Source organism: Portunus trituberculatus, chromosome 13 (genome assembly GCF_017591435.1).
Source record: "Portunus trituberculatus isolate SZX2019 chromosome 13, ASM1759143v1, whole genome shotgun sequence".
In the NCBI taxonomy this organism is placed as follows: domain Eukaryota; kingdom Metazoa; phylum Arthropoda; class Malacostraca; order Decapoda; family Portunidae; genus Portunus; species Portunus trituberculatus.
In genome coordinates this window covers 6,553,663-6,575,022 of record NC_059267.1, presented here as the reverse complement: position 1 = coordinate 6,575,022, position 21,360 = coordinate 6,553,663, and the positions used below count along the sequence as shown (strand labels likewise).

The 21,360-nt window shown below is 40.5% G+C and overlaps 2 protein-coding genes across 3 annotated transcripts; one reads left to right on the top strand and one right to left on the bottom strand.

The window, feature by feature from the left end:
* Nucleotides 1-6,530: 6,530 nt before the first annotated feature.
* Nucleotides 6,531-11,768, top strand: LOC123503040 (DNA-directed primase/polymerase protein-like). Of its 2 annotated transcripts, none has more exons than XM_045252434.1 (2): nucleotides 6,531-6,723; nucleotides 9,709-11,768. In XM_045252434.1, exon 2 carries the CDS (start codon nucleotides 9,740-9,742, stop codon nucleotides 11,417-11,419), a length of 1,680 nt encoding a protein of 559 aa, XP_045108369.1. In that variant the 5' UTR covers nucleotides 6,531-6,723; nucleotides 9,709-9,739; the 3' UTR covers nucleotides 11,420-11,768. The 2 variants fall into 2 exon arrangements, with proteins under 2 accessions (XP_045108369.1, XP_045108368.1); XM_045252433.1 differs by having other exon boundaries at nucleotides 6,531-6,750.
* LOC123503041 (6-phosphogluconolactonase-like) lies at nucleotides 11,740-16,008 on the bottom strand. The gene is made up of 5 exons (XM_045252436.1): nucleotides 14,827-16,008; nucleotides 14,076-14,276; nucleotides 13,694-13,819; nucleotides 13,052-13,209; nucleotides 11,740-12,886 (listed from the first exon to the last, which is right to left on the bottom strand). Exons 1-5 carry the CDS (start codon nucleotides 14,963-14,965, stop codon nucleotides 12,785-12,787), a joined length of 726 nt encoding a protein of 241 aa, XP_045108371.1. The 5' UTR covers nucleotides 14,966-16,008; the 3' UTR covers nucleotides 11,740-12,784.
* Nucleotides 16,009-21,360: the final 5,352 nt, after the last annotated feature.

Here is a 21,360-nt window from a genome sequence, read left to right as displayed (position 1 = left end):
ATAAGCAGGTAATTTGATAGGTTGGTAGATATAGATGGATGAGCAGATAGATAAATAAAGAGACAGATTGGTAGATAAATAAGACGATATTACCCTATATGCATGGGAAAGTGTATATATTTCCCTGTCTATTATCAAGTCATCCTGATATAATGTTCAAAATAAACATACATCATGAATAAAGGCGATAGAAATAAAGAATCAAAGAAATATCATAGTCTGCCATTCAGATACATCGTTTTTTCTCTCTCTTTTCCCCGGGATATGCAAATACTCGATCGCTGTAAAACTAGTAATATTTTAATATTTACTATTTCGCCAAATAACCATAACTGGACACGATAACGAAAAGATAGACGTCACAATAAACAATATAAATCAATATATGAAATTTGTATAAGTAGAATCTCATTGATAATAGATATATAGTTATCATAAACATATTTTGTACTATACAGACAGTCGGACACTGCCATCACAGACACACTTGGCGGCTGGCAGTGGTGGGCCGGTGGTGGTGGCGGTGGTGGTGGCAGTGCTGTTTGCGTAAACTCTTCTTCAGCCTTCCCACACATCCCGAGACACAAGCACACAACCAAACATGCTAGAAAACACACCCACTCAAAACATTCGTAAACACACTCAGATGCCCAGAACCAACCTAGATACACCCAACCACACACATACATGCATACATACACACAAATGAGGAGTGTTACCATTTTCCAGACAAGCTTTAGCAACACCAAATGGCAATTAAGATCAGGGTGAACCAGCGCAGTGCAAGCCGTCAACATTACCGCCTTCACCATAACCCTCCACAGTGCCTGAGCTTCATCTATTTTTAGATAAGGCAATCAACTTGTTTTTTAGTTTTTCTTTTACATATGAAAGCGAAATATACCCAGGTATTGGAAAAAGGGTACATAGTTAAACAAGCCGTTATAAAGGCAAGTCGAATCAGTATTACCATGCAGCTTCTTTCACTTAGTACAAATCAAATATGTCTCAGAATGGAGCCACTTGTCTAACATATTATATTCTGTGATCAAATATTCCTGATATGTCTGAATTTTGTTGTGGGAAGAGATTACCGGCCGGCAACATGGTGCCCGCGACCTCTTCAAATAATGTTAGCTCCCCTCGGCTTCCCTCACTGAGGGGCCCGGGCAGTCAGCTTCAGCCTGAAAGATCCAATATATATTTTTTTTTCATATATTTACCAGCGATAACATTAGGCTTGGTTTATATGCTTTTGTGGTTCCGATAAATATTTAGTTGTTTTGAAGAGTATTCCGCGCCTTTGTTTGGAAAATATGTAGAGTTTAGTGATGTTTTATGGTGTAAATATGAGCCGTTTTAACGGTGAAAATTTTCGATTTGATATTTAGAGGCTTTTTATTTTAAGCTATTTATTGGGCCTTTATGGTATCAGAGAATCGTCTATGTTCTTTTAGGTGTGAAATCAACCTATTGATGTGGACTTTGAAATAGTGTTTAGTCCTGTAAAACGTAAATCCTATATTTCTTATTTTATTTGTTTACGTTTCTAGTTTACTATCTAACTCGTTCGAGAATGCCTTAGAAGATAGTTCAGACTTTGTAAAGTGTGTTGAAACACTTACCAAATGAAAATAGCTGGACTTTACAAGAGTTTTTCACGAGTTTCGAATTTATTGCTTTTTTTTTTTTTTTACATAAGTGGTCTTTTCTTCGTTCACTTTGGGTTCTAGCTAACTGTTGGATGCCTTAGAAGATCATTTATATTTTTTGAAAGAAGTATATAGTCCAAATGGGTGGACGTTTTGGCAGTATTATAAGTGAAAAGGTTTTTAGACTCACTTTACACATTTCTTTAAAACTAGTGAGGCAGGAGATATTTTGATGTTGTGGATACTATTTTAAGTACCCATCAAATCATAGAATATCAAGCATTCGGACATGGTTTCGATTTTTCTTTAGGTCATTTTTTAAATTATTTACGTAATTTAGCCGAGTCACCCCTGTTCCCGCTTTCATATCATAGACATATATCATAGATCTGGGCTGGCGTCTTCCAACCCCCGCGCTTCGTCAATATTTTGCGTAATATTTAGTGTTCTCAAAATGTTTTTTTTTTTATGTTTTCTAGGCTGGTGTGTAGATGAAAGCAGTAAAAAAAAAAATAAAGGGAAATAAAAGAAGAGGACGAAGAAGAAAGGAGAAAAGGAGGATGAGCCAAGCCACAATATCTAGCTAAGTCTTAATTCCTTATAATCTTACCATTCTTTATAATGCATTTTGGTGTTTTAAGGGTATGTTTGGAATGTTTAAGTCTGTTTGGTAGTGTTGCATGGTGTTTTGAGTGTGTTTGGGATGTTGTAAGTGTGTTTTGGTACATTTTTGGTGTTTTCAGTACGTAATAGATGTATTATTTTATGTATTTTGAATGTGTGGGATGTGTTTGCGTATTTGGATGTGTTTTGAGTGTTCGTTTTTTTTTTTAAGTATCTTATGACATTCTGAGTGTGCTTGGGGACAATTTTTGAGTGATAAATGTGTGTGCCGTATCTTTTGGGTGTGTTTTGTGGTGTGGGGGTGCATGGTTCCTTGTTTACTGGCCAGGGTGTTTTTATGGTAATTTTGGGGTGTGTTTGTTGGCATGTTGAGATGTTGTATGGTGTTTTGTGTGTTTTTGGGTTGGTTTTGCGTGTTTTAAATTACCTGAATGTGTTTGGATGTGTGAAAACGGATGGGTGTTTGGGTGTGTGTGGAGGTCTTCTGAGTGTGCTGTGTTATTGTATACATACATAAATATATACATACTGTACATATATATTTCATATTATTAAGAATGAAAACAAAAAGCAAGAATATGAATAATGATAAGAATTAGTAACAGCAAAGAGGGTATCGGCCATTAGATTTTTTCTTCCCGCTCCGTTAGAAAAAGTAAATATAATAATAAATTAATAAAAAAGGATTATTATATATACCATGGCTAATTTGCGTCAATGTACAGTATTGTTGACTCACCGTAATGGACATCTTGATAAAGATTTCAGCGACTAGTGAGTAGTATAGTACCGACTACCGAGTAGAGTAGTAGAGTACTAGGCGAGCAAATGAACAGGAATGGAGAAATGCTTGACGGCTTTGTAAATGAGATGGAGTTGGAGAACCTGAACGAGACCCTGGCTGAAGGACGAGTGACTTGGTGTGCAAGGAACCAGAAGTCTGCGATTGATTATATACTAGTGAATAGGAGAATGCGTGAGATGATGGACAGCATGTGGATTGACGAGGATGGAACGATTGACATTGTCTCGGACCATAACATGCTGGTGTTGGAGTGTAAGTTGAATGGGAGACAGAATAGGAATACAAAAGCTAAAAGGAGAAGGTGGAGGCTAAGAGATGCAGGATGGGAGAATTTCCAGGTAGACCTGAGTGAGAGATGCTGGGAAGATGAAAACTTGAATGATGTGGATGAATTGAATGATAGATTTGTTGAGAATGTGAAGAACGCAGCTGCCAGCCAGATAGGGTATGTGAGGACGAGTGCCAGAAAGCATACGTGTAAGCCGTGGTGGAACGATGAGGTTAGGGATGCCAGGAGAGAGAGAGAAAGATTAAATAAGGTGTGTAGACAGCTGAGAAAGAGGAGGCATGAGAGTGAAGAGGCAGAAAGTGAGTACCAGAATGCATGGACAGCATATGTGAGGCAGCAGCAAGTGACGAAGCGAAAGGGTAGGTGTGAGAGAAGCATGATTCAGTCCCTCAGAGAGAAAGGCATGGAAGGTGGCAAAGAATGGTATAGATTCCTGAGGGGTGAGGGGATGTCTGACCGTGAAAATGTGGAGAGCCTCAAGGTGAATGGGACAGTGGTGACAGACAAGGAAGAGATGAGAAAGGTGATCAAATAGTTCTGGGAAGAGATTGGAGGTGTTGGTGAGGTATTTGATGTTAAAGAAGGGTGTGTGACACTGGAGAGAAAGGACGCGGATGAATTGAATGATAGAATCAGCAGAGAGGAAGTGGAGAAATGTGTGAAAAGGCAAAAGAATGGTAAGGCAGCAGGGCCGGATGAGATACCATATGAGATGTACAAAATGGAGGAGAAGTTCTGATTGATAGGATGACTGAGCTCTTTAACCAGGTGTGGGAGGAGGAGAGAGTGCCAAGAGTGTGGAATGAATGTAGGGTGACTCTGTTACACAAGGGAGGATACAAGAGTAAAGATGAGTTGAAAAACTACAGGCCCATTGCATTAGTGAATACAGTGGGTAAAGTGTTCAGTGGTGTGCTGAATGAGAGATTGTGTAAATGGATTGAACAAACTGGAGTGCTGGGTGAAGAACAGAATGGTTTCCGTGTGGATAGGAGAGCTGAAGACAACATGTTTGTGGTGAATGAGCTGATTGAGAGGAAAAGGAACGAGGGTAGTAAATTATACTTGGGTTTTCTGGATATAGAGAAAGCATATGACAGGGTGAATAGAAGAATGTTAGGCAGAGTCTTAGAAAAGATTGGACTGAGTTCAAAGATAGTTAGTATAGTGCAAAGTATGTATGTGGACACAAGAGCTAGATATAGACTAGGAGACATAGAAACAGACTGGGTAAAGAGTGAGAGAGGAGTCAGGCAGGGTTGTATTTTGTCACCAACCCTCTTCAGTTTATATACAGAAGAACTGGCTGCCAGAATGAGAAGGATGAATGCAGGAGTAAAGGTGGGGAATGATAGGGTATGTGTGCTCTTGTATGCAGATGATGTGGTAGTCATGAGTGAATCAGCAGAGGAGCTCCAAAGTCTCCTGGATGTTGTAGATGGCTATGGAAGAGACTTTGGGGTGAGATTCAGCAGTGAGAAGAGCAAGGTGATGGTTGTGAATAGGTCAGATGATGAAAGAAACTTGGTGTGGAGACTGGGAGAAAATGAGGTGCAACAGGCTGAGGAATACAAGTATCTGGGGATGTGGATGAGTCCATATGGCTGTGTGAAAGCAAAGAATGAAAAGATGAGTTTGGTGAACCAGTGGGTGGGTCGGCTAGGAAGTGCAGCAAGGATGAGAGCCAGCAAGTATGATGTGCTGCGAGAAGTTTGGAAGAGCGTGGCTGTTCCAAGCATCATGTATGGTATGGATGTGATGACGTGGAATGAAAGTGAATTAGAGAAGCTAGAAATAGGACAGAACAGAGTAGCAAGAATGGCTCTAAATGCACCAGGGTATGCAGCAATAGAGGCATTAAGGGGAGACATGGGATGGAGTACCTTCAGAGAGAGGCATGTGAAGGCAACACTGAGATTCAAGGCTAGGCTAGAACGAATGAATGATGCAAGAATAGTTAGGAAGGTGTTTCTATGGAATGTTAGGAATAGCAGGTGGGGGAAGAAGTGTGTCAGGATGGTAGTGAAGAGTGGTCTGGAAACTAGTTGGGCATTCCAGCGAGTTGAGGGGAAGCATGTTGAGAGTAACTGGAGCATGATTGTTGGAAATGGAGAGGGCCCAGACTGGGATGTAAGGAAGTGGAAGAGAGAGATAGACAGAAGGGTGAAGTGTATTGGACTGAGCGAATGGAGGACTAGGATGGAACAAAAGAGTACTCTGGAGTGGTATAGGGAGAAAGAGGCCCCAATGTATGAAAAGTGGTATGATGGCAGCCTGGGGGGTGACCTCTTCTTCCGAGCTAGGGCGCAGTGCATGAATGTGAATGCAAGGAGTTACAGATGGTCAGAGTCCCGCAGCAAAGTGTGCCAGATGTGTGACTCGGGAGAGGACGAGACGGTGGAGCATGTGATGCTGGAGTGTGTGAAGTATGCCAGAGACAGGAATGAGGTGATGCAAGTGGTGCTGAGGGAATTGGGGGAGGCCAGGGTGGAGAAAACTGGAAGGGAATGGATGGTGTTGCTGCTGGGACTGTGTGGAGACACGAGTGAAAGGATGAACATTGAACATGGAACATTTATTATAGCTCATAAGTTATACAAATGTGACATATATGTATAAAAATAGAACATTTGGCAATTACTTATTGGCTAACCTATTTGTAAGCAAAGCTTTTAAGGCATATAGAAGATAATCCATGAATATTGATAAGTACACAATAGTATATAAAATATATATGTAAAGATGTTGGGATTACATATAAATGATATTAGAATAATAAAATAAAAGAATAGAATGAAAATAATGTGTTAATAAAAATAATAATAATGATAGTAATAAAAATAATAATAACACTAATAACAACAGTAATAAGAACAATAATAAGAATAATAATAACAACAGTATTAATGATAACAGTAATAAAAAAATAATAATAACAATGATAATAATAACAGAAGCTGTCAAGGAGTTCCTGGAGAGAATGTGGAGTGCCAGATGCAGGGATTAATAGTATTAATGGTGTCTGGTTTAGGTTCTTGCCGCCTTTTTTTTTTTTTTTTTTTTATCCCCTACAGGAGCTGCCGATACTAAGGCCTGCCTCAGGAGAAAGCCTGGGACACCTGTAGAATCAAGATCAAGATCAAGAATTGACTACCGAGTAACGAGATTAGTCACCATCAGTGAAGGCCGCGCCACCGCGGGCTGGACGAACTGTAGTGTGGATCGTTGTCATTTCCTTTTCATTATGAGTCGCACTGGATGGACGTATTGTAAGCCAACCCAGGACGTCCTAGACAGCCAGCGTGTGACTGCCTAATTACTACCAGCAGACGCACACACTTTAGAGGAAGCAGGTGAATCAGGCGGGCAGTGGTGTAAAGGTGCGTACAGACAGACACCTTGCTGAACCCCATGCAGTTTTTTCCTCCATAAGAATGATAACAACTCACGGTCCTAGCTTGTCTTAAGCTACCGTAGAGGAAAGGATTTCTTTTTCATGACCAGTTATGTGCGGTAATGAAGTCCTAGGGTAAAAATTTGTTTTAGTTTAACCTCAAAGAAACTGTCAAGTCTTAGTTACGTGACACAGCAGGTGGAAGGGTGTTGGGTAATACTTTGCCTCCTTGTCATCCCTTACCAATAATCCAATAATCTTCACGGTAAATATTGATAAGAGGGCCTTCCTTTACCAAATATAGCCGTTTGTCGCCTTAGACTTTCTGGGCAATGCAAAATTTGGTCTTACTTTGGTATCTCCGACCAACTAAAGCAAAACAAACAATATAACCAAACCTAATCCTAAAACTATCCTAATCTAATTCTTTGTGGTGCAGTGTGTTGATTTTCGAAAGCATCAACATGAGTCAATAAGATGGATGTGAAGTACGGCAAGTATACTATTACTACCCCAGCATGCAGTCATGTCGTGCGCTACTGACAAGAACCGATAGTAAACATTAATAATGTCCTTCACTAAGCAAATGAGATGGAGAGGAAGCAATGTTTAGGTTAGAAGGGCAAAATGTGAAATATAGGCTTGCAAAAACTTGTGGTTGCTTTGTGCAATGGTTTTGTGGGATGCTCCAGCTGAGAGGTCTCAATGTTTGCTTAGGTTATCTGAAATGGCTGCTGTTATTACCTGCCTCAAATAAAAAATATTTTGTTTCTTATATTATTTACATTTCTTATTGTACTATTTATAATTTTTATTCTTTCTTGGAAGTGAGGGTAAGTGTCTGGCATGGAGGCAAACATTACTTACGCTTTTCCCAACCTAAACCTTCTAAACCTTGGTTTACTTAACTCGGGCTGTTCTCGTGCTATACATGATAAAGAGGTAGCACACGAAAGGTAGTTAAGCCTTCCATCACCTGAATCTCATGCACTTAATATTTCTGCCTGGAATCATGCCAAACACTCCTACATAAATAGAAAATGTCAAAATTTTTCAAACTTCAACTCTGCTCGAGACTTCTGGCACCTAGCAAAAACATCTCCAATAACTTTACTTCTTTATTTTTCCCTCCCTTATTTCACCCTGATGGCACTACTGCTATCACTTCTATCTCTAAAGCTGAACTCTTATCTTAACTTGGATGATTCAGGGCTTGTTTCTCCTCTCCTCTTCCTTCTGACTATTTCATGCCATCAATCAAAATTCTTTGTAATGATGTTTTCCATGCCCTTGCTGGTCTGAACCCTTGGAAGGCTTATGGAGTCCCTCCTATCATTCTCAAAAACTGTGCTTCCACCTTGCCTGGCCAAACTCTTCAAACTCTGTCTATTGACTTCTACCTTTCTTTCTTGCTGGAACTTTGCCTACATTCAACCTGTTCCTGGAAAGGGTGACTGTTCTAATCCCTCAAACTACTGTCCTATCGCTTTAATCTCTTGCTTGTCTAAAGTTTTTGATCAATCCTCAATAGGAAGATTCTTAAACATTTTTCACTTCACAATCTTCTATCTGATCATCAGTATGCCTTCAGTCAAGTCCGATCTGCTGGTGATCTGGCTTTCCTTACTGTGTCTTGGTCATCCTCCTTTAGAGATTTCGATGAAACTTTTGTTGTCATGTTAGACATATCAAAAGCTTTCGATAGAGTCTGGCATAAAGCTTTGATCTCAAAACTACCTTCCTACGGCTTCTATCCCTCTCTCTGCAATTTCATCTTAGGTTTCCTCTCCGACCATTCTATTGCTGCTGTAGTAGACGGCCACTATTCTTTTCCTAAATCTATCAATAGTGGTGTACTGTCCTGTCACCCACTTTCTTCATATTATTCATGAATGACATTCTTAACCAAACTTCTTGCCCTATCCACTCCTATGCTGATGATACCACCCTGCACTTTTCCATGTCTTTTCAGAGATGACCAACCCTTTAGAAAATCAACAGGTCATGCAGGGACGCCACAGAACGCCTAACTCCTGATATTTCTAAAATTTCTGATTGGAGTTGGGAAAACTCAATTCCTCCATCAGTCAACTTGACACAACTTTCCAGACTACTATCCCCTCTTCTTTACTTGACACTCAATTGTCTCCCTCTTCTACACTGAATATCCTCAGCCTATCCTTTACTCATAATCTTAACTGGAAACTTCATATCTCGTCTCTTGCTAAAAAATTTCTATGAAGTAAGGCATTCTGGGGCGTCTCCTCCAGTGTTTCTTGTCTCCCCAACTGTTAACTCTGTACAAGGGCCATGTCCACCCTTGTATGGAGTACTCTTTGCATGTTTGGGGCAGGGTTCCACTCACACAGCTTTATTAGATACGGTGTAATAAAAAGCTTTTCGTTTCATCATTTCCTCTCCTCTGACTGTCTTCATCCTCTTTCTCACAGCCAGAATGTTGCATCTCTTGCTATCTTTTATTGTTATTTTCATGCTAACTGCTCTTTTGATCTTGTTAATTGAATGCCTCCCCTCCTCCTGTGGCCTCACTGCACAAAGCTTTCTTCTTCCTCTCACCTCTATTCTGTCCAATTCCCAGATGCAAGAGTTAATCAATTCTCTCAGTCTTTCATACCTTTCTCTGGTAAGCTCTGGAACTCTCTGCCTGTGTCTGTATTTCTGACTCCCTATGACTTGACTTCATTCAAAAGGAAGGTTTTAAGACATTTGTCCCTATCCTTTGGCTAATTCTATCAGATTACATGTGATTCAACATGAAGGCTATTTATATCTTGACAAGTACTCTCACAGTCCCTGCAAATGTTATTTTTTTTATGTAAGAGGAGAAAACTGGCTAAGGACAAAAAAACAAACAAAACACTCAGTTGCCAATCCCCATGCAGGTCAGAGAGCGTTAATACTGTCGTTATCCTTGACATCACAGATAGTGAGAGGATTATGCAAACAAGCCAATCATGGAGGGAAGCAAAGATGGAGAAAATACAAGCACCAGTGTTGGCACCGGCAGCTTCTACGGGTCACGCTCAGTCCCTTTGCGGAAGAGATTCACTCAGGTGGCCAAGAGAGCGGAGTACAGTGAACAGCACCCTCTGCCCAAGGAGTACCAGCCAGGCATTCTTGGTCCCCCCATAACCTGGAAGGTCTTCAGGAGGCAGGCAGAGGCGATCAAGTTTGCCCGGGTGATGGGTATGGGTTTGATGGTGTTTTCTTTTGAAAGTGATATCATTGGGACGGGAGGCAAGAGGAACTTCATCGTGACACACCCGAATCAGATGTGGCTGAGGCAGGAAGAGCGATTGCCAAAGAAGAGGTGCTCATATGAGGTGATTCAGGAAGAGTCTGTGTGTAAGATGTACTTTGATCTGGAGTTCATGCTGGCTCACAACCCAAGGAATGACGGTGTTGCCATGACCAACACTCTCATTTGTATTGTGTGTTACTTCCTCCAGAAGGAATTTGGCATTGCCTGCTTAGGGAAAGATATCATTATTCTCAAAGGAACGTCTCCTCTCAAATTTAGCCGACATTTGATTTTTAACATCCCTGGTGTTGCATTTGCCACCAATGCTGATGTTGGCCGGTTTTTGGGGATGGTTTGCAATAAGATCTGGCTGTGGAAGGATGGCACAGTACCAATTGAAGTCCCAGCTGTGTCCCTTCAGAATGTTAAAGATCTCTTTGTCCTCAATTCCAGTGATAATGAAGTACTTTTTTGTGACCAGGCAGTTTATTCAAAGAACAGGAATTTCAGACTGTTTCTATCCACTAAGCTTGGTCAGAATTTTCCTCTTCTTATTGCCAGGGAGAATGAATACAAACCCAAGATTTTCCCTGGAGGCTGCGAGGAGAAGCAGATGTTTCTTGACTCATTGATCACACTAGTGGATAGTGATTGTAAGATACTCACATATAAGGATGCTGAACAGCCTGCCAAGGACCACAAGCACACAAGTAACAGCAATGGAAATAAAGATGTGGAAATGAAAGGTTACTGTCAATCCCCATATCCTGAAATTGATGATTTTATTCAGAGTCTCATTGGTTCTGGCAGCATTCACAGCTGGCATTATTTCTCCCAGAGAGAAGTCATTGTTTACAACATTGTGCAGTACAGGTTCTGTCACAACATCAACAGGGAGCATAAGAGGAACAACATCATGTATGTGGTCAATGTAAAGGAAGGCATGTACTATCAGAAGTGCCACGACCCAGATTGTAGTGATTTCAGGTCATCCTCCTGGCCCCTTCCCAAGGCTGTCTTGTTCTGGCAAGCCATGAATGAAGAGGAGGTGATGGACTGGATTCACTCTGCAGAGGAAGAGGATGACACAGCTACAAATACTGCCAAAGTTAGTCAATCAGTGGATGATGATGCTGCTACTGGTGCTGCCATGCAGAGCTCCCAAGACAGCTCTCTCTCCAGTAACCCATGGGAAAGGCTCTCCCAGTTGTCCTCCCCCAACACCTCCTTTGTGGAGAGTTTTGCTCAGTCACATTCATCTTGGCCGAACAGTGTGGATGCAGGGAGGTCTGTGCCCAGCGACTTTCCCTCAGATGAAGGTTTCCTGGAGGCCGTGTTGCTGACTGAGAAACAGTTGTTGTGTGCTGATAGTGAGGTGGATCCATCGTGTTGATTGGAATATGCACAATTTTCATAATGGTGTTTATGTTAAAAGGACTTCATTTGGTCTTTACATTTTATGTATACCTCTGTATTATTCATAATTTATGTATATGCAGGCAAAACAAATTTCAAATTATCTTTATTTCAATTTGAGCTTAATTGATAATTAATAGAGTAATTTTATATGTGATGGAAGGAATTGATTCCTCAGTGTCTGCTCAACACATTCAGTGCAAAGAGTATCATGTGATGCCAATACAGGAAAGCAGGAGGTGCTGCTATTCTCTCCACACCTCAGAAGACTTTGCATAGGCATAATGAAACACAACAAGATGCATATGTTTTTACTTCAAAATAACCTGTAACAACCACAGTAGAAACACACACACACACACACACAGTCAATGGCTAAACTATCTGAAATACAATGCCACTCATGTAGAACCACAACGGACACACAACCAATCTTACCCATGAATTGTTACATAGGCTTTGCTGAGTTTGTTGGAATGTCAACCTTGTACAAGTTTCCTGGGTGTATGTATGCAAATAAATCCCATCACCATTATTTTCAGTTAACCAGATATGCATTTATTAACTGTAATAGAATGTTTGATTTAATGTGCTTTATTTTTTCAACATTTAATATCCAGGTTACCTTGTAGAGTTAATACTGGTCACCTGGATATATAGGTAGTGGAATGATAGCTTGTAGTATTTGATATATCATGGTGTATCTAACATTCAGTACAGAATGGTGCTGGTGTCATGTTAAGGCTGAGGCAGAGTTAACCTCAGCAGACATGGCAGGGAGGGAAAGGTAGGATGGTCACAGGGGAAGCTGAGGAGTGTGTTGGGTCAGAGGTCAGGTCACTGTAGGCAGCAGGACAAATATTCTTTTCTTGTAGGAGGGAGTGACCTAGAATGTGGGAATTGTGATGCTTAATTTATGTTCTCCTTTTGTTTGATTTAGTGATGGAATTAAGCAAACTGATGTGAATAATGTGGTGCTGAATTCATAATCTCTGTTTGATATAGTGATGGAATGAAACAATCTTATAGAAATATTGAATGGCTGTGACTTAGAATAACAGTGATGCTGTTTGATATTGTAGTCATTTCATAGTATATGCAACTGAAAGTTGCGTGCCTCTAGTTACTCTCCTTTTTGATGGAGAGACCCTTTATATATGTATGAATGTATGTGCATTTAAGCTGGAGCAACTGGAGCATGCAAGGATACAATAGCTGAAAGTGTTCTGCATCAGCGTGAAGAAATGTGAACCCCAACTCTTGCTAAAGAGTGTGTGTAAGAGTGTTGCTGTGTCAGCTAGATGACTCCACTGTGAGTGTGTATATTGCTTTAGTTCCTGCATTACAACTTAGATGCAGCAGACTTGTCCAGGATCCAAAGCAGCTCTCCACCTGTTGGCTGCACCATTCCAGATGGCAGCTTCTCGCCGTCACCAAGGATGCGCTGAGAACCAACACCAACACTTGTGAGTTACTGGATTGATCAGCAGAAAGTTATTGAAATCTAAATTGTGAGGCTTTTGAATACCCCTTCTTTCTTGTACTTATAAATATTTCATACATATTTCTCTGAGGTGTGAATCGTTTATTACAGTAAGTTAATATTTACCTTCACCATATCTGCCTTTCCTTCCCCAGCCATGGCAAAGGCACAGCAGCGGGCTTTGTTGATGACAGGAAAGGTCATTGTCACTCGGCATGGGGGAGGCTTGGGGGAGTCGGCAATGGCGGCGACCCAAACACTCTGCTCATCCAGGAGGGGGTGGCCTGCAGTGTGGAAACCTTCAGTGGTAAGTCAGTCATTGTTGTTTTGTGCTTGTGTGATGTCTTGTCTACACTTCTGCTGTTTGCCTAGGGGAGATCTCAAGCTTATATTAATAGTGGGTAGAGAAAAATGGTTTGAATTTAGATTTTATACCTGTTTGGGGAAGGGATTTGAAATATATTAATGATAAAAATGATGTGGTTTGCAGTAAGTTGTGGCTAAAAGGCAGTGTGTTAATGAGGGAGCCATTTTTATGCTACTTTGACTAGATTTCATATATGTCATATTTAGGAGTATTAAAAAGTATATCAGCAATTCATTGTGATATATGAAGTTTGTTATGACTAAAAGGGACTGACATCATGAGGGAACCATCCTGTATACCTCACCTTCCCCAATGAAACAAAGTATAATAACACTGTTAGTCACATATGAGGGGAATCTTAGCCCTGTATAGAGCCTTTGAGTTGGTCGCTTTGGTATTACCTGGGAAGAGGGAAGCAGTGTGTCCGTCAGGTCCCATTCCCAGCAGCAGCAGGTCAAATTGCGGCCAGTCACTGTCAGGGAATTTAGCTCGGATCTTTTCTTCATAGTCCTTAGCTGCGGCCTGCACTGTGGGTAGGATTGAGATGCTAGATTCTCAGCATAGCACATTTATATTGTTTTAAAGTAACCCTCAATCAGTAGTGCACTAAATATGGCATAAATTAATGGTTTGTTTCTCTGTATTACTGTGGTGTGTGTGTGTGTGTGTGTGTGTGTGTGTGTGTGTGTGTGTGTGTGTGTGTGTGTGTGGTGGTGAGCCTGTAGTGTGTGTGGTGGAGATGAAGCTATGTGGAGACATGCAAACCTCAGCTTCCCACTTTACCTTCTAAGTCTGGGTTGATGATTACAAACTGGTCTTCTTTCAAAGGAGTCTTGCCCACCAGACCAGCTTGGTATAGTTTGTATGTCGAGTCATCATTTGAGAACGGCACAAGTCGCTCGTCACAAAAGAACAGCAACCACTTGTCCCAGCTGGTCTGGATGGAAGGTAGGCCCCCACACAGGAACTTTGCCATTGATCCACCTGTATAGGAAGAAGCTTTGCAGTTAACCAGTCCATCAATCCTTCAATATGAGATGATTCCTTAGAGTCTCTAATGATTCCTGTCTTTACATCGCTTTTTTATACTCAAATCCTATCTTTCCTTTAACCCTTTCCATACCATCACCTCCTTATGCTCAAATCTCATTCTCTGAACTCTTTCCATACCATCCATTACATCTCCTTATTCATAAATCTTCTCATTCTCTTAACTCTTTCCATACCATCACTTTTGCATAATTCTTAAGAGCTCTTCTAATAGAATGGCTGCAATATATACATGTTTCTATTAATTCCTACCTCATTATGCTCAAACCCATTTATTCTTAACCTTTCCCTTGGCATCACTATCATTATCTTTCAACATTACCTACAAGACTTGTGTGATGATGCTAGACATGTGACAACAGTAAAGACAATTCCCAAATCTTCTCTTAATCTTCCTGTCTATGTAATTACCCCCCTCTCTCTCTCTCTGTATTCAGGTAGCTAATAAAAAGAAAAGTTACGGTAGAAATACACGATCATTTACCAGACAAGCCAATGGTGAACCTGCCCCGTGCCTCGATAGCTTCATTGGACAGGTGCTCCACTAGGGTACACAGCTGCTTGGCCACTTCCTGCTCGCTCTCCACCACCTTTTTCACTGCTTGGGATTTCGTCGATGTCATTTTGGTAGAAGGAAGAACAGTTTGTCTTTACTGTGCTGTCTCTTTTTCCTTGTGATGTCTTTCTGTATCCTCCTTGTGGTTTCTATCCTTCTTATTTCCTTCCTTGTATTGCCTTATCTATCTTCTTTTGAGTTGTCTCGGTATGTCTTCCTTTGATCTATCCAGCGGTGTCTTTTCTGTCTCCCAGCTGCTGTGTTAAAAGGAATCTTCAAGCTTTCTCCCTTCCTTTCCTCGCTCCTCGTGTAATGACAGTCAGGTTTCCTCAGTGCAGCGAAAGTTTCCTACTAGGTTTCCACAGTTCACCCAGTTTCCTACCAGGTTTCCACAGTTCAGCGAGAATTTCCTACTAGATTTTCTTAGCTCAGCCAGTTTTCTACCAAATTTCCTCAGTTCAGCGAGAATATCCTACCAGATTTCCACAGTTCAGTCAAAGTTTCCTGCCAGATTTCCTCAGTTCAGCCAAAGTTTCCTAGTGTTTGTCACCCACAAGTCACTCCCGCTGGACCGCTGCCGTGTTCTCACCGATACGAATTCTCTCGCCCCTTGCATTATTAGCACTCCTTCAGTACAGGGACGGATTTCCACCTGAGTTTTGGGTGTGATAAGACGATTTAACTTGCATTAGGAAGGGGCTATAATGGCCTGAAGATTAATGGCCAGAATTTTCTCTATTTCGATTCCCACACAAATATTTGAAGCTGCATAAAATCAAATAGTAACTGAATATGAAAACGCGTCATAGTACTTTAAGGGTTAATTACGTTCCATGTAGCATGACTCGCTCTCTGCACTGCACACACAGAGACAAAATGCACTAAATACACAATCTCCTCTCTATTTACACACAAAAAATAGAGCTAGAGTGAAAAATACGGTGAAATGAACTTTACTCTGAGCGCCGTGGCGAAGGATGGTGAGAAGTTACAGGTGTTCTCTGCTCAACCTTCGTCCCAGACACTTCACCCCCACACACCTGCACACACGGTATGCCCACTCCTGCAGCCAACACACATGCACGGGGACCACCACATGTGTCACTGGAGCAGGAAATACAGGTGTGTGGACGCTCCAGTATGATATAATGGCTGAAGTGTGGAATAGAGGATGGATATGTTCGTGTCTTCGCATTTTTTTTTTTTTTTTTTTTATCTTTTTCTCCTTCTTGTCGTCCTTGTGGTCTTGTGGGCAGTGCGGGTCATGAGGAGTTACTTAGAGGACAGGTGTGTGTGTCAAAAGGTCACGTGAGTATTGATATAAGTGAGCAAAATGGTGCGTAGTTATTTGACAGATTACTTGTATAGATTACGTGTACCTGTCTGTCTGACTACTTATGAAAAGGGGTTAGGTGGATTACTTATGGAGGTGATTACATATTGGATTGAATACTTGAATATGAAATTCATTCAAACATACCTAACCTTACCTTACCTTAGTAGTGTAATCAAGATCAACAAAATGCCATCCATCACAATGGAATCCAGTAGTAGTGCAGTTCCTACCTGGTTCTTTTACCTGGTAGGCTCCCCTAGGCTCCATGTTAGTTAGAGATCGGTAGAGGTCCCATGGAGCCACACTCAGGTGATATGCCAGTTCATCAGTTGTAATAATTAATTACTAAATTACTGAGTAAGAAAAGCTGGATGGTGCATCATTAGCAGCAGTAAAATAAATAAATAGATAAATGAAAAAAAAATAAATAAATGAAAAAAAAAATAGATAAATAAAAAGCAAGCATGGAGTTAATGGGCAGGCTGGGAGAGAACAGCAGAATTAAATATAGAAATACAGTAGTACTCACAAAGTTTGTCACCGGAGTGTTTAGATTGATTGACTTTAAACGAAGGAAGAGATTGAATGACAACTAAGTCATCTGGAAGAGAGTTCCACAGGGCAATTCCTCTAACACAAAAAGCATCTGCATATTTCCAGTTGGGTTCTGACATGAGCTATCTTGAATTGGTGTCCTCTCATCCTGTCAAGGGAGGGCTGGTTAAAGACTTCCTTAGGAGAATTGGTACAATTACAGTGAAAGATGTTCCAATACATATTTTATGTCATAGCATAAAATGTCTGCCTTACTTAGAATAAAAATATAAATTCTTGAGTCTTTGAGAGTAGCTGAGATGGTTCATGCCCCTTATCTGTTTACTCCAGCATCTTTGAACTGATTCTATTGGGCGCAAATCCTCCACATGTCTGGAAAGACAGATGCTGCATATTCAAGTAGTGGCCTTACATGAACAACAAATAAGGGATCATAAAAAATACATCACAGTTAAATGTGCATTTAAGTAAATTATGTGACACACTCCCTGGCTTCTGTACAACATTGGCTATGTATTGGTGAAATTTCACGGAAGAATTAACCAAAACACCCAAGTCAGTAGTGGATTCCTTGATCTGTATAGGAAAGCCGTCCAAATTGTACTGACCCGATACAAGAAAAGACCAATCAACAGGGTGTCTATTGAAGTGCACAATAGCACATTTAGAAACATTCATTGCTAAGCCCCAGGAGGAAGAGACTGTGGAGGCAATCAGTATCCCTTTGACAAATGGCCATGTCATGCACTATGTTGTGAGGAAAGTCAGTCTTGATAGCAAGGTATATTTTCAGGTTGTTAGTTAAGATTTTGATACTAGTAGTAATGTTGTGAGTCAGAAAATTTACATAGAGAAGAAAAGTAGTAGTCCCAGAATTGAACCCTGTGGCACATCACTGTGTACGTCATAAGCCTGACTATATACTTATGATCCATTACCACATTCGTTTCTCTGCCAGTTAAGAACTCTGTAATCCAACCAAGGATCTTAGTAATGCCCAAATTAGTTAGCTTATACAAAAATATGGTATGACAAATTACATGAAATGCTTTGAAAAGTCTAACAAGATTAGATTTTATCTAAAAATATTATTAAAATATTTAGATATTTTGTTGTATGTCAAGATCAGTTGGTCCTCAGTGGAGAGTCTGGCATGAAATCCAAATTGATCATTAATCAATAGGTCATTAGCACCAGCATGAATGTATATGAATTTACACAGGAGCCCTTCAAGAGACTTAATGCACACTGAGGTTAGGGACACAGGTCTATAGTTGAGAGGGTCATGTTTAAATTCCTTCTTGTAAGTTGAGATGATGAGGACCTTTTCCAAGTAAAGGGCAATGAACTGGTATTATAAGACTTCTGGAAGATACAAAATAAAGGATAAGCTAGCTCAGACTTGCATGTTTTAATCAAATGGGCATGAATACCATTTGGGCCCATAGATGAAGTCACATCTTTAGTGCTCCAAATCTAAACACGGTTTTCTGGCTGGGCTCCGTAGGGAATAGCAGGCATTCCAGCGCTGCAAAGTATGTGAACTATTGAATTAGAGCTCAGTGTATATAAGTGAGTGGCATATACAATGCTTTAATGAAAATCCAGTATCTTCAAATATTAAAAGAAAATGAATAAAAGAAAAATTAACGTTACATGCTTACAAAATCCATATCACAATACCAAATACCGGCAGACATGTGTGACAGTGTTGCTGTGAAAACGTTATAATCTCTATCAATGTTCACCATAGTCCTTAGTAAGACAAGTGGTGTAATAATTGTGTCCGCTTTTCAATACGAATGAATATATTTCATATATAAAATAAAATATTTTTAACTCCATTCATGCAGCAACACTCATTACTGTCCAAGATGCAGCCTGCCTGCAAGACAAAGTGGGAGACAAGGTCACGGTGGTAAATACCTATCCCACCGACACACACACACACACACACACACACACACACACACACACACACACACACACACACACACACACACACACACACAGGAGTTGTTGACCTTTAGATGAAGAAGTAGTGTCTGCAACGAGTGTGCACACTTTTAAAGTAAGATTGGATAAGTGTAGATATGGAGACGGGGCCACACGAGCATAAAGCCCAGACCCTGTAAAACTACAACTAGGTAAATACACACACACACACACACACACACACACACACACACACACACACACACACACACACATCGCATAGTGTAGTGGTTTAGTGTAGTGGTTAGCATGCTTGACTCACAATCGAGAGGGCCGGGTTTGAATCCCGGTAAGCAGCGAGGCAAATAGGCAAGTCTCTTAATGTGTGGCCCCTGTTCACCTAGCAGTAAATAGGTACGGGATGTAACTCGAGGGGTTGTGGCCTCGCGGGTGTAGGACAAAAACTCACCGGACATAAACTCACCGGACAATAATTCACTGGACAAAAACTCACCGGAAAATGTGGAAGGTGGACAAAAACTCACCGAAGCTAAAAAAAATTTCATTAGACTAATGAAGTTAACATGAAATAACGAAACACCAGAGTTTAAAAGCGGACACAATGCCCTACAGCTCGAAGGAATTCTTCTGTGGATTTCCTGCCGGCAATTACATCTTCACAAAGAGCCTTTAAGCGTTTCTGAAGACCAACATAGTTTCTCTTTATTCGTTTCTTTGGAGGTTCACCTCGGTCATGTTGCAGCATCATGGTTTTGACAAGGGCTTCATCCTTCCTAATGTTATCAACTACAGTGTAAAAAGATGGATGAGAGTGACCAACAAGTTGTTTGAACGATGAATTCCAGGTTTCACTCATATTATTTGTTCGAGCTGCATTATTTAGGGTATTATTGTGCACATTCCGTATTTCTGGCGGAAAAGTAGGTGGTAGTCGTCGAAAATTGCATTGCAGTGTTTCAGGATCTTCATTATTTCCAGGAAGTCGAATATGACGAAATGTACCTGTAACATATGTCCTGTCAAAGTATGAAAGGAGGTCTTCAAATTCTCCAGGAGTGTTGACCTTTAAAAATGCTATGCCTTCTGCGACTTTTTCTAGTGGAAGAAATGCTAACCCATCCATCATTCCACAGAATAGCCTGCAATCATTATTTTCACAAGCCCTAATTCCTGTATCTTACACCATGTACTTTGTGTCAAATGGAAAAAAACATCCTTTAGTGGTTACATGAGGACCTAAGATTCTACTGACAGCCTGCATGGCAGCTTTTTCAAAATCTAATACAATTTCTGAGGGATCAGGTGTGAATCCTAGCCTATCACAACCATATACAATACTTTGAAGCAGTTCTTCATATATATTTTGCGACTTTCCTGACAAGAATGCATACACGCAGGAAACTGCTTTTTCGCCTAATGGTACTCTAATAACATAAAGTTGCTGGAAAATTTTTGGCACCATAGTAAAGTTCCCATCCATAAACCATGTACGGGCCTGGCACATTAATCGCAAGCACTTATCAGTAGCATATACAACCATTCTGTTGCAAACATCAGAACCACTGTCATACAACAGGAATCGTCGTGATTGTTCACCAGAAGTACTTTTCCATTCGTCTGTAATATTTAGTTCACGCAAATTTGCAGGTTCTTTAGGTAATGTGCCTCGCCTCTGCCAACGGAGATCACGTCGGCATGTATCCAGCTGACCAATGTTGGCACGAACCTCGTCACTTGCAGACTCCAACCCCTGAGCAAGCAACTGGTTTGGTTGACATTTAGTTTCTCTTGCCTGCTGTTTTAGCGTTGCTCTTAATTTTGTTACAGACACTAAGGCTTCGTCAGCTTCATGTTTGTGACCAACAAAGGAGCGGGGATTCTGTAACTGAAACAAAAAAATATAATATAGTTAATTAATAATGGAATGGACATTAACTTAATAAAGAGAATATAATGAAGCCAGTTTTGGTTGAGATTAATTACACCGAGTTCCCTTTAAAACAAGCAAAAATTAAAAGTACATAAGGGGGGTAGTGGCGCCAGGATGTCTCCCCTCCTTGCCGGCTGTTCGTTTGATATCCCGGCAATGTAGATACATGACAATGTAGCAGTTTGTTAAAACCGAAATGAACAAGTTCATGATCAAAAGTGTAAAGGGTAGTATAACCCTAATGAAAATCCTCACATTTACATCTGTAGTTAGGGCTCCCTTGCATTGCTTGATTGTTGACAGCACTGCCATCGTATCCACTCATTCTTTGTTATCTTCTTCACATACATATATCCACGAAAGCACAGTTTTTGGCCACCCTTGTTGTTCTTGATGATCTCCATTGCTCTCGAGAATCTCCACTGATACTGCTATGGGTGAAAGAAATTTAACCACCAAAACAATAACGGATGGTACTTCAAAACATGTTTTGTAATGTATAGTTTGATGTGTTAGTGTCGAATTATATTTCAAATGCTTCACAGTAAACTCTTTAGAAATGCTTAAAGGCTCTTTGTGAAGATATAATTGCCCTGGTGTTTCATTATTATGTTTTATTTCATTAGTGTCCTCTTTTAGATTCTGGTGTTTCATTATTTCATTGAAATTTCATTAGTCTAATAAA